The sequence below is a fragment of the Gavialis gangeticus genome, unplaced genomic scaffold (genome assembly GCF_001723915.1).
Source record: "Gavialis gangeticus isolate Ggan-Ray unplaced genomic scaffold, GavGan_comp1, whole genome shotgun sequence".
Taxonomy (NCBI): domain Eukaryota; kingdom Metazoa; phylum Chordata; order Crocodylia; family Gavialidae; genus Gavialis; species Gavialis gangeticus.
Genome location: NW_017729025.1, coordinates 135335614 through 135352319, shown reverse-complemented (window position 1 = coordinate 135352319; position 16706 = coordinate 135335614). Strand labels below are relative to the sequence as shown.

The following is a 16706-nucleotide window of genomic DNA, read 5'->3' as shown; positions in this document are numbered from 1 at the left end:
ATCTACAAGGTCCCTTCCAACCCGACTTCTATGATTCTAGGTAAATACTGCTGACCCTAGAAAATTCTGTGCTGGACAAGGTGTACAGTATATCCAGTGAACTTTTTACCACAGTTTTAACCCCAAGGACAAAACTGTGGGTAGCATTCATAGGATATCTGTACTCTAAATGAAGCAATCCTTATCAGATTTTAAACACCATTCTATGCAGGAATGTGGTTGTCTCTCAAATGCAGTCATTCTTTGCTTTCAGTCTCAATCTGGAGAAAATAAGATCAGTTAATATGGAATCCAGTAGGCCTGTGTGAAGTGGCTAGTATTAGCTTTGGATTTGGCTGATTCGGGGGACAGTGATTTGATATCACTGTCCCGAATTCATTCAGCCAAATCAAACAGGCCCCACACCCCCTGTCTGCTCTCCCAGCCCCGTCAATGGCTGCCCTGCCCAGCCCCAGTGTCCTGGCTCTTAAGTAAAAAGAAAGCCCCACACTCACTGGCTGCTGCCAGGTGGGGGGGCGATCCCCACTGCCTCATGCATGGGAGGCTGCCATGAGCCCCCAGAAGCTACGATGGCTGCTGCAGCAGCCAGCTGGGGAGCGTGGGACTTAAAAAAAAGACCCAGGAGCTGGGGACAGGTGGGGCAACTATTGACAGGGCTGGGAGAGCAGGCGGGGGGTGGGGGCTCATAGCAGAGCCCCCCACATAGTGCAGGGCAGTGGGGATTCCCCCCTTCCTGGCAGCAGCCAGCAACTGGGGGCTTTAGAGAAAAAGAGAGAGTTGGGAGCTGGAGCTGGGTGAAGCAGCCATGGGGGTGGTGCTCAGGGAAGCTGGGGGTGCAGGCAGGGGATAGGGACTGGTGGGGGGTCCCCCGTGGTCCCCTTCCCCTTCCTCTAGCTCCCTCCACCCTTACTGGCACAGAGTCTAGATCCAGCTCCCTGTGGTGGCAAGTGGGGACTAACTGAATCTGAATCTTTTCTGAATCGATTTGGAAAGCTTTGAATCTATTTGGACCTTTTTATTGGTCTCCTGATTCAATTCGGATTCCGACATTCGGCTGCTGAATTGGGCCAAATCTCCTCCGAATCGAATTGACACCTGAAGCTTCGCCTAGAATCCAGGCCTCTGGCACATTAGAACCACGTGGACAGGGCATCAGAATACGAGACAAGACACATGGGTTCTATTTGGCCTTTGTCTACCTACCTAAATGACCTTGGACAGGCCTTAAGGTTCAAACTCTCTCTCAACACCCCTATTGATGGCAGCAAAGGATTGGCCCCCAAGTGATGCATGCCTTAATTTGTCCACTGGCAAAATGGAGACAATACTGTTTTAACCTGCAGTCTTAAGGCTCTTTTAGATCTACAGATTCATAACTATGGTGCACTATTGTGCTTCTTGCAATGCTTCCATATCTTGCATCCTTCCAAGTGCACTAATTTGTCTTTTTTTTTTTTTTTTTAAAGACAGAATCTACGCTTTTTTTGTGACTAGATTTTAAAAGCAGATGAAAACTTTTATGATGAATAATGCATTTATGCCTGTTAAAGATAGGGTAAATAGATATGCCTGCTGATCTAGTATGACAATTTTGGAGATTAAGGAGGAATATTTCCTATTACGTGCAGCACTGCTGGATTCAAATTTTTTAAAGGCCACATCTGAAGGTCTTTATCTTGGCAACTCCCAGCGCCAGGACAAATTTTGAATTTAAAAAGTCTTTCCCAAAACGAGCAATTCTATAAAAAAAAGTCAACCTTCTGTACTGTATTAGAAAAATAAAGACCATCCTATGGAAATGCTGCAGTCAAAAAAACCCCACAACACCAACCTAAACAGTCACCTGAAATGAACAGTCATCATCATAAATCTCATCTGCCAAAAACCAGGAAAGTAGAGAATGTAAAGTTTTCTGTTTAATGCATATAATTTTAAGCCACTTCAGAAAAAATTAAAATTTAGTAATGTGGTATATTGTATTAAATTGAGGCAAGTTATTAACCAATGCAGTACTTCCCATCCTTACCTGAGGTACTGAAGCTACCCGATGCAGGTTTTCTCTGCCTGTTTTCTTGATAATGTAACAAGTGAGACCACAAAGCAGATTTTCCCTAAAATTAAAAATAAACACCAGTTAACAATCCAAAACCTGCTGAATTTTATAACTGAAAATTCAAGACCCCACTGAAAACAGAAACTATGACAAGTTTGTTTCAGAGACAGCTTTTCTGGTTTCCCTGCCATTATCATTGATAAAAATGAAGATCCAGAAACAAGAGGTTAGAGGTCCTCAGGAGCTGGAAAGACTACAGGAGCACAAAGGAAAAGTGTTAATAATTTCCAAGTGTCCTCAACATACATTTTGCCATGTATTTCCAAATTAACACATCAGATGAATTTTGCTTTTCATGGTTGCTAAGATGTCACCAAAATTCATTTTAAAGAGTAGTATTGCGTTTCAATACGGACAAGTGCAGGGTGCTGCACTTGGGCAGTAGGAACCAGCAGCACACTTACACAATGGGGAACCCCCTACTCGAGAGCACGGAGGCAGAAAGAGATCTTGGAGTCATTATTGACTCCAAGATGAACATGGGCCGACAATGCGAGGTCATGGTTGGCAGGGCTAACCGGACCTTGTCGTGCATCCACAGGTGCATCTCGAGTAGAGCCAAGGAGGTGATCCTCCCCCTCTACGCGACGCTGGTCAGGCCACAGCTGGAGTATTGTGTCCAGTTCTGTGCGCCCCATTTCAAGAGGGATGTGGACAACATGGAGAGGGTCCAGAGGAGGGCCACCCGCATGATCCGGGGACAACAGGGCAGACCCTACAGTGAGAGACTGCGGGACCTGAACCTATTCAGCCTCCACAAGAGAAGGCTGAGGGGGGACCTGGTGACCGTCTATAGACTCACTAGGGGGGACCAGAAGGGTTTGGGGGAGACGCTGTTTCCCCTAGCGCCCGCTGGCATAACAAGGAGTAATGGGCACAAGCTGATGGAGAGGAGGTATAGATTGGACATCCGCAAAAACTACTTCACAGTTAGGGCGGCTAGGAGCTGGAACCAACTTCCAAGGGAAGTGGTGCTGGCCCCTACCCTGGGGGTCTTTAAGAAGAGGCTGGATGCCTACCTGGCTGGACTCGTTTGAGTCCCGTTTCTCTTTTTGGGGTTTTTTGTTGTTCTCCCGCCCTGGCGGGGGGTCGGGCTAGAAGATCTACTAGGTCCCTTCCGACCCTTAATCTATGAAACTATGAAACTACAAGCCAATGTGCAAGCAAATGATGATGTTATGAGGTAATAACCTGAGCTAGGCATCTGTCTGTCTCTCCCACTGAAGGAGAAGAGTGATGCATAAATCAAGTCAGTAAGCTGTCTTATACTAAGCCCAATTCTCTAATACCTATTCCCCTCTCAGCTAATGTACAGATAGAGAGCTACAGATATGCATTGTCATTTTTCAAATCCTTCAAAAATCTGTCCGAGTTCCTCTGACAAAGACCTTGATAAGTTACAAGAGATAGAATTCACACAGGACACTTTAGCACGAAGCTTGACTAACATCTATCTGATGCATAAAAATAAAAGGGTAAAATGTGGTGGCCTTATTATTTATACCACAGTTATAGCATATACCATGTTCATCAAGATGCTGCCTTTCTAAAATGTGTTGGTGGGTAAAACGTCAGATAACAAAATTATCCCTGCCATACCACCAAAGAGCTTCTCAGATTTACTGCAAGACTATTTGTGAATGATAAAATCAAGTGTTACTGAAGCCACAGAAGATAAACAATAACCTAAGAGACATCCACTCCATTGATTGGATGTATTTCCTCACTAATTGATTAACTAAGAATCTTATGTTTCTTTTCCACACTACAATTCTGTGCAAAAGAGGAAGGTACTTATATAGGAAAAAGGTTGTTTAATTTTGGCTCTAACTGGGATTTCTAATTTACTTCTTTACATGGATGACTTGTGCCACTTTAATGGGGGAGGAGGGGAACATGCCCCTCTAGCAACCGGGGCAGGGTCCCCCCACAGCCAATCTCACCAACCAGGGTGGGGAAGTCACCCCACGGCTGATCAAGGTGACCAGGAAGCAGCCGTGGTACTCCCCAAAGTGGCCGCGCCACTTCATCCGATGCTCCCACTCCCTGGCCAGTACTCGCAGGGGGGGCACTGGAGCTCCCGCCTGTTCTCCTTCCCCCCCTCCCCCATTGCCTAAACGGAGTGTGCGGCCTGTCAGGAGGTGCAAGTGCACCCCCATGTACCCGCTATGCATCTCCACTGCTTCTTTAACATGAAGGTATTATTGGTATTTGGGGAACAAAAAACATTCTAACATCTGAATTTCTAGGTATAAAAAAAAAAAAGTCAGATCTAAAAATCTGTCCCAAACTGTTAAGTTCTGCTTCTATAAAAATCTGTCCCAAACTGTTAAGTTCTGCTTCTAATCTGGAGACTAAGAACTCATTACTAAAATATTAGCCTCTGCAAAGACTTTCTTCCAAGGCACTGCACCCACACAAAACTAAGTTATAGATATATAGAAAATAAAACAGAAAAATGTTTCAGTTCTGATTGAGAAAGAAAAACCTTTAAAAAATGCATTTACAAAAAGCCCTAAGAGAAGCCTCATGTCACAAGAGAGCATCTGGTAGGTTGACAATGGAAACCAAAATATGCCTTGTAGGGGTCTACCCAAGTTGAGGTGAAAGTGGGTCAATTTTATGGGCAGGTTGCAAGTCTCGCAGCCATTTTCATCAGCTTATTGTGGTGGGAGGCCCACCACACCTGACTGACAAAGGGGCTCTGGTGGCACCATCAGTGATTGATGGGAAGGGCTGTCCATCATATGGCCCCACCCCTCACCGCTGATTGGTGAAGAGGGACAGGGCCACATGACAGGTAGCCCTCAGCCAATCAGCTGGGATGGCAGCCATCTTGCTTGCTCATTTTCATGTTGGTAGATCTATTTTTTGCCATGCTACACAGCTGGGAGGACTGCTAGCTCCCACCAGGGAACCAGCACTATTTTTAGTAAGTTTGGGGTTTTTTGCCCAGAAAATTGCCTGGTTTTGCAACTTCCACAAAATCAGTTTGAGCAGGTCCCTACTTATAAGAGGGGCTTTAAAAAAGGACAGAAGTAAAAGAAAGACAGGGAGACAACTACAACCAAAATCATCTTTCTGGGAAAAAAATGCACTCAGAAATACAATCTACAGTGACCATTTGGTACTGTAACTGCTGAGGACAGCATGTGTACCCCATGCTGGAACCAATCATGAGAAGAACACCAATAACAAAAGCAAAGAACTCGACATTAAATGGAAATAGCAATGAGCATCAAAAAGAAAGCATATATGTTGTATCTGCCCATTTCTCTCAATGCACATTATTCTACCTTGACCTCTCTAAATAGCAATTATGATGCAAGATTCGGACAAAGGGAAACACAGGATTAAAAGGCCACAGAAGTTTGGACAGGACTGGACTAGTGGGTTCAATCTTTTGGTCCCACGGGCCATGGCACACGTGCCTGGATCAGGCCCCATGCCACCCCAGCCCTATGCACCCAATTGAACATGCAGGGTCATGCTACCCAACCTGCCGGCCTCCCCATATGTCCAGAAATTTGGCAGCAGAGTGGTCACTACTCCTTGTTGCCAAATTTTCAGGCCCGCAGGGAGTCCAGTGGACCAGATGAGACAGGTCAATTGGCTAGATCTGGCCCACAGGCCGGGGGTTGAGCACCCCTGGACTAAACCAATAAGGGCACAGAACATACTCTATTAGTTAAGGAAGAGGGTATGCTCAAGCATTTGATGGATACATAGTTGGTCTGCATATAGAACAGCCAATTATTTGCAGATACGGAACTTAACAAAAATTATCAGAGTTATGAAACAGCTCCTGTCCTAGGAGAGAATGAAAAGGCTGGGATTCCAGTTTGGAAAAGAGAAAAATTGAGGGGGAAAATATGACAAAGGTATATACAATCAGGAAGCATGTTGCATGTTACATGAGTAGGTAGCTGTTATTTACCAAGTCCCAGAATACAAACTCTAGGGACACCCACTGAAATTATCAGAAGGCAGGTTTAAAACAAAGAGGAAGCACTTTCATTTATTTATTTATTTTAAATACACAGCACAGTTAATTTGTGGAGGTTGTAGAGCCAGTTAGTATAACCAGGTTCAGAAAGGGAATTAGCCAATGTCATAGAGGACAGGTCCACTAGGAGCTATTAAATAGAGCAGTCAGAAATATATCCTCTGACATTCCTAAACCGGGGGAATATGCCAAGATGAATGATCACTCTAGACCAGAGCTTGGCAACCTTTTAGGAGCAGTAGCTCAAATTAATGCAGATCACTCTGAAAGCATGGGACCACTTTTAAACACAGCTACCACTGCTTCCCCCCCACACCAAATTTGTCACCACCCTGCTTCCAACATGACCGCTGCCACCCACCCCCCATCTCCCCGCAATGAGCTGCCATAGACATGCTTCTGACCCGGCTACTGCTTCCCCACACTGCGCAGTTGCTGTTGACATCCTGGCTTCGTGGGCCAGATCTGGTTCATGTGCCGCAGGTTGCCAACCCCTGCTTTAAATATACCCTGTGTATATATTCTGCCTTTAAAGCATCTACTACTTGCCACTGAGGAAGACAAGATAGTTGGTTACATGGACCAGTCTAACCCAGTAGGGCACTTCTAATGTTCTAACTGAGGGGGCAGGAGCAAAAAAAGAAAGAACTGTCTTCACTCTTTAACAAATATAATCAAATGTATAAATCAGCAGGCATTTGAAATGATAATAAAGCCCAAAGCGCATGGAAGATAAGCAGTACATTTTTAATGGACTTCATCAGGCACCTAGTTATGTTACTACAACAGATCACTTGTCACTGTTTGCCTGCATCTGCTATCCATCCAAAGATTAACCTTATGTACACTTAGCTACCTGGTGGTCTGAAAGATCCAGATCTGAGTTAAAACAGAATATACTGCAAAATGCCAATAAAGTATCCAGCTTCATAAAAATCAGAACATCCATTCCTTACCTGTTTGACCTGCAGTCCATGACTCCATATCCTTTCTAGGAGATCACAAAGACTGGCTATCAGCGTATTCTCTTCTACACCGGTGATGTTCACTTCACCATGACCTAGTTCCACAGCTTCTCGGCCCATTTTCTCAACCAGCATCCTCTTGGTCTTGAAAAGATGGCAAAACAAAATAAGTTAACTTCTAAATCCTTTGCTCTCTTTAAATACCTTCTCAACAGTAAGATAATAAAACTGGGTTTATATTGTAGCCTTGACAAGGTAGTGCAAACACACTGCTCTCTTATTCATGAGTTACACGAATAGGCAACATCTTTACTGAGCTCTTAACATCCTTTTCCTTCTTCCTATACAGGGACTAAAAAAGGAACACACTGGTTTCTAACAGCAGGTTCAAAGTCTTAGAGTGGAAAATCATCATTAACAGCACCTTCCCAGAGGTCAAGGAAGCCAAAGCCTTATGTGCGCAACCTCTGGAGATTCAGGAATTCAGCAGGGATAGGATTAGGACTGGCATAACCCAGGTCCACCCACCTCCACTCAGAGGAGTGAACCAGGTAATCAGTTCAGAAGGGCAACATCCTCATCTTCCAAGTCTCTATTTTAGGAGAGGAAAGATTTTATTTTTAACATAAACCTATTCTGGAGCGATCGTTCTGTGGTTTTCTGAGCAGTGTCACAGTTACAGCAAACAGCAGCGTACTCAGGATCCAGTATTAGTCTGCTCTCTTTAAGGGCTCCCAAATGAGAAGCAAGAGAAAATGGAAACCAAGTCTTCCTGCTTCTATCTGTAACATGATTCTTTAAATCAATGAAAATAGACCATCAGAAGTTTCTCACTAAGCAGGGAGACTGAGATGACAGCACAAATCCTATTTATCCAGGCCAGCCCTAAAAATTCATCCATAGATCTAGAAGTTAAACTTGCTCCTTTCCAGCTTATGCATCACAGTCTGCAATCAAAGCTCTGCAGGTCAAATTAAGCCCTCAGTTACACTGAGGCAATTCTGTGGTTAAAAGACAATGTCCTCAGAGTTTCCAGACTTGGAAGTCCCTTCAGAGGATTTACACATAGATATGTCAGACTAGAAACAAGGATCAGCAGATTAGGAGTAGTACCCCACTCTGCCAGCACTCCTGTTGTGGTCAGTGGATCCACAGGCCTGACCCAAAGGCTACTGAAGTCAATGGGAGCTTTTCCACCAACTTCACAGGACTGTGGGATTAGCCAAGAGTAACAAACACTTTCACTTTTTGAATAAGGGTGCCCCACTTGAGCATCAGTAAGAAAATATAGATACTAGAGAATTGCCCATCAAGCATGATGGGGCGGTGGGGCTCAGTCCCCACTGTCATGGTGGCACTCCACCATCCCACTCTGTCCCTGCTATTCCCTTTGTTTCCATCCCCCTCCACCACCATCCCGCACCACTGCCACCTCCAAGCTTGAGACTCCCAAGAGTCCCCCCCCGCTATGTCCAACCATCTGTCTGTGTGTCCATCTGTGCAGAGCACGCTGGCTGTTTCAGTAAGCATTGTGATCGGCTGCCGAGACAATCAATCAGTGCTCCAAGAGCGTTACAGACAGACAGACAGACAGACAGACTAAGCCATATATACATATAAAATAGAAGCTAAAATGGAATCCAATAAAATCCTCTGCATTGCTAACAGAGGTAGCAGAAGTCAGTAAAACAGTAGGCAACTGAATATTTTGAAAGTGACAAATCTATCAAATGAGAGAAGTGGTTTTATATAGTTACCTTGGAGTATAGCCATGCTTTCACTTTCATTGTTCGTTTTAATTAAAAACTTTGCTGGCTGCCCTTCTCCTGCCACATTTCATAAACTAATGGTGACTCCAGCCCAAACACCCAGGTCCAACGTAAGTCTCATCTTTGAGATTAAATCTAAACCTAAAAATACTTTATCTACCAGTTCACTTAGACACTTATTTCCAAATTACTCCTTCAGTAATGCTGTATGATGCGTTATTCCATTTTCTGATAGACTATTAGTATTCCCAGGGTATCATGTATATTCATAGGGTTACACACCAAACACAAAACTCCTGATACAAATCCAAAGCCAAGTTCTATTTCCAACCAATCACTCCTTTTTCAACAGTCATTAGCCACTTTCAGTAAATCGCTCATGCAGTTATGTTATAACCTCCCAAGTACAGACGTTTGTCATATTTTCCCTTTGTCATCTTTTCTTTAAGTAATCATTTTCCCTAATCTCTTACCAGTGGTCATACTTTATCACTTTTTTCACTACTGCTTAGCATCTCATATTCCTCAGTGTCTAAGGTAGGGGTGGGTAAAATGCGGCCCCGCCAGGCCATTCTATCCAGCCTGCAGGGCCCCTAAAAATTTTAGAAAATAAATATTTATCTGCCCCGGCTGCCTGTCATGCAGCCCTCGATGGCTTGCCAAAACTCAGCAAGCTGCCCTCTGCCTGAAATAATTGCCCGCGCCTCGTCTAAGGAGAACTAACTGATAGGTTGAACTGGGGCATCACCACTACTTCATGGCAATAGTCGCATGCATTTTATTTTTGCTTATACCTACCTGCTCCCTTCCCTGACACTTTAATGTTTGCATTAACTGCAAACTTGTTCCTGAAGCCTTCACACTCCTATAAACGGAAGAGATTTTTTAAGCAGCTCAGCAGCTGATGTAAATCACTGTAGCATCACTGATTTCAATATAGCTAAGCCAGCTTGTACCAGAGATGAGATGCTTAAGAAAATATTCACAAAACAAAGATATAATGTGACAAGTAAAATATATATGCATTCAATGAAATATTATGCACAGTAGCCCACACTTGTTCTCAATTTTGGGGAGGAATTTGAGCATAAGCTCATGCAAGAATTATTGTCTTCAGCATTATACTAAAGCAAAAGTGTGATTTTAATGATAAGCAGTCAAAATATCAGTCAAAAATACCACAAACTGGAACCAAAATTTATTTGGCAAGTGTGTAAGAAGTTGTTTTATAAGCTTGCAAACTCATTTCCTCTAATAATTAAAAACAGTTTCTGTATTTTCATTGTAATTTTATTTTTAAATGGGACTCGATTGTGGTAACATTTTAAAACAAATCTCAGTTACAGGCATTTGAAACTAAATTGGCTGTGTGTTAGGAAGCTCTGCTTCTGGAAGCATGCTGGGAATACACAGACCTTCAGATGATACACTCTCTTATTTCTAAAATTTTCTGTTCTCCATCATGGATCTTGTAAGAAAAATATCTAATCTCCAATCTTTCCAGGACACCTAAACATATCAATTTAAAGGGGTGGGACAGACCCATTTCAGACTGTGCATGTACCTGAGTCTCCATGAACAAAAGGCAAGTTCAGATTTACTAGTTATAGCCCAGCAAATAAACAAAGAAAGAGAAGAGGAGCAGGAGAACAAAAAGGTCACTCTCTCCACATTACCTTGTTGCGACATTCCTTCAGTAAGCCTTCAACAAATTTCCAGTTTGTCTGTGCAATTACTGATGGAGAGAGGTTAGAAAGTTTAGGCTGCCGAATGGTGCTGCCCAGATTTCTCGCTTCTTGGATATATTTCTATACAAACACAGGAAATAAGAGTAAATTTAAGCAAAAGATGTCATGAAAAAAATATATGCTTGGTACACAGCAGCTGCAAATTGCAGAGGGTAGCACTAAGCATGATCTGTCTTCACCACCCCCATATGCCCAGAAAGGAAAAAGATCACATTATCTTTCTGAATAATGCTCCTTTATATATTTAAAATAAAGGATTAAAGACATTTACTGGGTTACTTCACTGGAGTTAAGATTCTGTTTAAACTAAGTAGCATTAGCATACACTAATGTGTTACTAAAAAAAGTCAACACAACACACAGCTGACCAAAAACTGTTTAGATGTACAGTTTTAATTTCTTCCCCTGCTACTGAAAATGTTTTCCCTTCTCTCCTATGAAAAAGCAAGATCATATTTATGCATATTTGCAATTTACTTTCAAAGTGAAACAGTTATTGTAATCCTGATTATGTTGTATTTAAGCAATAATGCTTTTAGCAGATGTGCAGGGCACATGTGACAGTCAACGGCCTTGGCATATGATTAAGAATGAAGACGACTTAAACACTTTCCTAATGCAGAAGCAGTTTACTGCTACTATGTGCAAAAAATCAAAGATAATCAACATTTTAGAGGAAAACAACTGCACAAAAGGTTTGTGCTGTTCCCATTGTGCCTTCTGAGAATTTACACTGATTTCACTTCAGGAACAAGAATCAGATGGACATGTGTTGAGGGAAAAAATGGTTTTCAAAAATTGTCTGTAGACAGGACTAACACTGAATAAGATCAATGGAGCGGCCCATACAGAAACTGACTGGATATGTATTAACATGTATTTTTAATGCTTCTGGAGGGAAGATAACAACTGACAGAAATCCATCTCAACATATAATGAATAAAAGTGTTTGTTAACATAATAAAAAAGGAATCACTTTATTCTAAAAAACAAGACATACACATTTAGCTACGCATCTTTTCTGATACCATGACTACAGGTCAGGTTGTACACATGACATACCAGATAAAGTTCTGAGAAAGATTTTACAGAGGGCCTGAAAAGCCAATCATGCTGGTCCCAGTCTAAATATAATTGCAACTGAAGCTCTGGCAAGGAAAAGTCCAGATGCTGGCAGGACAGGATTGGTAGCAAAACAAACAAACAAAAATCAAACAGCCCATGTTAAGTGCAAGTATGGTAAACAGGAATGAAACAAAAGCATTCATGCAAAAGCAGAAGAGAACAACAAAAAGGTAACTCAATAAAATGTCATACTGATGAATATTCAACGTAAAACTTGGAAGTAACGACAGTTTAAATAAAAGAAACAGTAAAAAAACCCATTTAAACATTAAAAATGTGATGATAAAATTAAATGAGTTTTTTGCACTGAAAAGATTCATTGCCTAACAGCTGTCAAATCTCAACTCCAAAGTGTCTTTGTTGCTAGCTTCAATTTGTCTAATTTTTATTTTAACCAGTTTCTTGCCTTCCAACTGCTGTAACTGTCACCACTTCATTTAGAATAATTCCTTTTACAGTTTTTTCAAATTTTACTAGCTAAATAAAATAGAAGGCTTGGGCATGTATAAGTTAGATGCCATAGCCCCTAATATTTAGCTACCCAGGATCCATAAACAGCGCACGGGGAGAAAAGCACCTCCAAAGGGGGATCTGAATATCAACATGCAGAGGGGAAATGTCTAGAGGCAGCCAACAGGAAAAACAAGGCAGAGAGATATGCCTAAAACGCTACTCCTTCTGAACTGAGATGCCCACGTCAGGGCTACAGAGAAATGCCTTCCAGAATCCTCTCCCGACAACAGGCTACAATTATTCCTTCAAGTAACTGAGCAAGGTTTACTCTTGTGAAGAAATGGCTACAGGAGAAGCCTACCTTTTACCATTAGTTTTGTGGTATAAACACTCACCCAGGAAGTGGAAAACCCAAGTTCAGTGCTGTTCCCAACCTCAGGGGATTCAAACCTACAGCTCCACACTCTCAACAGGGTGCTCTAATAACAGCTGGAAGCTACATAGCTGGGGCCTCATTACAAAGCTGATCCATTGCACAGTGAGGAATTCAGTATTCATAAGGCCAGAAAGGGCCTGTCCATACCTCCACAGTATAGAATTACGGGTGCTATTCCATACCAAAGAGAAGTGCAATGATCACTGTGCACATGAATCAGACCTGGAACGTCTCAGTATGATGCTTCCTAGCTTTGGGCTTGGGTGGTTTAGAGCCTAGACCGTTCACAAGGAAAGTGTACAAGAGTCTGCCGCCTAATGGCTGCAACAGTCATTAAAGGTCCAGGGTCCAGTCCATGCTGCCACAAAAAATTATGCATTCTACGTTACATAGGGCTTGGATTAAAATAAATAAATAAATAAATAAATAATCATCCTGGGAGCAGGGACCAGGAACTAGGACTGTACTCTTCCCAATGAGTGAATTCATCACTAGTCTAAGTTTTGTGCTCTTTCCTCACCTCACGAATCTTGCACTTTCTTGCACACACCTTAAACAGAACAAGGTAAACATTAAAAACAAGAGCACCGCAAATTTTTATTCTTATTTTAAAATGCAACTAGCTAAAAAGCAATTTTGATATTTTTAAATCAGAATGCCCTAAAATGGTTCCTATATCACCACCTTCCAGCATAGCACTTTAGTGCAATTCATATAATAAATATAGCTAATTTTGCAGAACCACATTACTCTTGAAGTAATTACAAAGTAGGTGTATATTACTCAAAGTCACTGCAGACTCACAATTTAAAATGGTTCATTTGGGAATTCTTTGTAAACAGGATGCTCTCTCAACTTTTTATAATAGAGGTTTTGCTAGGAACACACCCCAAATTTTTACAAGAGTAAATATTTAATGCATATGAAGCACAGGAGCCACTATATATTATTTATATCTGAAAATTCTACAATTTGATGGACTGCTATTTAAGCGAAGTCCAAGTCACTGATCAAATACCATATTTACCTGTGTACTTGTTATGTTAAGACTGCAACTTGGTCGCTATATTTTTATCTTTATTTCAGATCCTTAGGACAGATTTTGAGCTGGCATAAACTGGCATATTTCCAATGCCAATGGAACTATACCATTTTACCTCAGCAGATGATCTGACCTTTTGTTAAAAGAGCAGATGGAGAGATGGCAGAGACATCCTGCAAAATAACTGCTGAGATATTTTGTAAATCAGTAACAACATATGCAACGACAGTCATTTTCTATAGCTAATAAATAGCTTTCACCTCTCTCTGATCATTGTCCAGACGCAAATGCTCTGTGTGTTGTTTCTGTCGGTCTTTCCGCCTCCATTGTGCAGGTGCATTTCTCTTTGTCCATCTACAAATCAAGGAAGACTGTTCATGAGCTATTAAGCATAAGCTAAAGAGGAAAGGAAAGTGGGAGCAAAGGTATCCATCTTTGTTCAGAGTGTCTACGCAGCAAACATTTATCTGCAAGAACAAGTCAGCAACAGGTGCACCAGAAATCAAAATCACATCAATTAGAGCTAAAAACAAGGCAAACTATGCTCTGAACTTTCAGAAGCAGAGAGCCTCAGCTGGACAAAAATAAGATCCAACTTAAAAAACCACCCAATACTTTCCTGCAAAAGTACACACACCCACAGTCTACTAATACTTGGTTTGTAGTTTTCTTCTCTTTTAGGCTTTAGTTACATTTTCACCTCATAACATCTTCCCATTTCTTCATACTTCCTATAAAAAGAAGTTCTTTATTTAAATCCTTGACTCTTACCAGAACCCTGTGCTTTTTCTTAAACCTCTAGCAGTTAAAATCATGCAAATATCCTTAACTTTGCCCCCATGGTGACACTAGACTCCTTGTTCATTCTGATACTAACAGTCCAAAGAGTCCTTTTAGGATTTTCCTCATTAAAAGTGAACAAGGTAAATTTGCTTATTGACATCTTAAATGTGGACACCTGCATGAGAGCTGATCGTGATCAGGCACCACTTCGCAACGTACAAATATCACTGCTTACTCACTTGTTGCTTGCTGGTCCTGTGGAGAGTACATCAGACTGAAGTCTGGGGAAAAACCCAAGTTCATACTTCCCTTGACCAATCTTCATATCCAACAAATGTGGATGGACTGCAGTGTGATCTATTTTTGATAGCCTTAACTCAATGGCTTTCTCTGAAAGTAACAAAGAAAGTTAAGAAGTTTCTTAGGCAGACAAGGTTCTTTAGGCATGAGACCAATTCTAGCATAGCTTTATATTCTTGACTTGCACTTTATATTACAACTCTTCTCCTATTTCTTTGTTTAAAAAAAGGTTAAAGCATTAGGACCCAATATGATAGTATCCAAAATACCTGAGCTCTAGTGATACTAACAAGAATAGCCATAGCTTCTTAAAATTAAAAGAACGATACTTGTCACTCTTACCTGCCTCATCAATTGTAGAGCACTTTTGATACATAGATGTACGTAGAGTTGGTGTCCTCACATTCAGCAGTCTAATTTTATCTACTCTGCTATCAAACACTCTCAAAATAGGGTCTTTGTCATCTTCATCATGGCACATGATCTTATTGTCAATAAAAGACGCAAACATCTGTGTCTCCAGAAATCTTGAGAGGAAAGGTAAGTAAGGTTCAGGCTGGTCTGACAAGAATGATGCCTAATAAAAAGAAACAACACAAAAATTCTATTACAGAGTGTGTAGACACGTTGGACAACAAAGACAACATCTTAAAAATCAACAAGCAATGCGATGCTGCGGCTAGTAAAGCGACCAAAACACTGGCTTGCATCCATAGACGCTTCTCAAGCAAATCCCAAGATGTCCTTCTCCCCCTGTACTCGGTCTTGGTGAGGCCGCAACTGGAGTACTATGTCCAGTTTTGGGCTCCACAATTCAAAAAGGATGTGGAGAAGCTTGAGAGAGTGCAAAGAAGAGTCACACGCATGATCAGGTCAGGAAAACAGACCTTACAATGAGAGGCTGAGAGCTATGGGACTCTTTAGCTTGGAAAAGTGCAGGCTCAGGGGTGATCTGATGGCCACCTACAAGTTTATCAGGGGGAAACATTTGTTCACCAGAGCGCCCCAAGGGATGACGAGGTCAAACAGTTATAAGCTCCTGCAAAACCATTTCAGGCTGGACATAAGGAAGAATTTCTTTACTGTCCGAGCCTCCAAGGTCTGGAACAGCCTGCTATTGGAGGTGGTTCAAGCACCTACATTGAAGACCTTCAACAGAAAATTGGATGCTTATCTTGCTGGGATCCTATGACCCCAGCTGGGCGGGGGGCTGGGCTCGATGATCTTCTGAGGTCCCTTCCAGCCTTAACATCTATGAAATCTAAACATATGTCTAACCAAGTACATACTTGAGAATTTTAGAGCCATTCAAAGCCCTTTTTTTAAATTTCCAGTTTACCCCAAACTCCATCTTTGAAACAAGCCTTTGTAAGCATTTCTTACTTTCCATGAACATCGTTTATTTATAGCTCTTTCTTTATGACTGAAAAAATAAAAAGTTAAAAATAACACCACAACTGAGGTTTCAGCCAAGTCAAATCGCTCAATGGCAAAACCATCACTTGATTCATATGTTAACCATATGACCCGAGTCAAAGCCTGGAGAGGTCCATTTGAATATCTGCACCGACTTCAAAGGCTACTGGATCAGACACTTAGGGGACCAGTATACACAAGCCCAGAGCCGGCTCCAATGCACTTTAATTCTAGCACGTTGAACCAGACTCATTTAAGTAGAGTTTGCTGACATGTGGCAATTACTGTGCTCCAGCCAGCCTCTACATCTTCTGCAACAGCATCCCCGTGCTTCAAAGTGGTGGCAGGGGCGCTTTAACTAAATCTAGTTCTACGAGCTTTAGATAAAGCACCCCTACTGCCATTTTGAAATGTAGGGATGCTGATACACAAGACACTCTGGGCGCTTTAATTGGTGTGGGTCTCAGAGCCGCTCTAATTAAAGCAGACTTCCCCTTCCTGGGACCCATCATGCAGCTCTGCCAATGTGCCTGTAAGATGCCACACTGGC

The 16706-nt window shown here is 41.9% G+C and overlaps 1 protein-coding gene across 3 annotated transcripts in view; it reads right to left on the bottom strand.

The window, feature by feature from the left end:
- DENND5A (DENN domain containing 5A) overlaps positions 1-16706 on the bottom strand; it is a 139947-nt gene that overhangs the window by 33693 nt on the left and 89548 nt on the right. For 2 of the 3 annotated variants that reach the window (XM_019519596.1, XM_019519594.1), the window contains exons 8-13: positions 15083-15317; positions 14680-14830; positions 13918-14011; positions 10530-10661; positions 7076-7228; positions 2027-2111 (exon numbers count right to left, since the gene is read on the bottom strand). In XM_019519596.1, the coding sequence (XP_019375141.1) occupies positions 2027-2111; positions 7076-7228; positions 10530-10661; positions 13918-14011; positions 14680-14830; positions 15083-15317 (850 nt within the window). The remainder of the gene's footprint in view (positions 1-2026; positions 2112-7075; positions 7229-10529; positions 10662-13917; positions 14012-14679; positions 14831-15082; positions 15318-16706) is intronic. The other variant, XM_019519595.1, reaches the window with a different exon arrangement.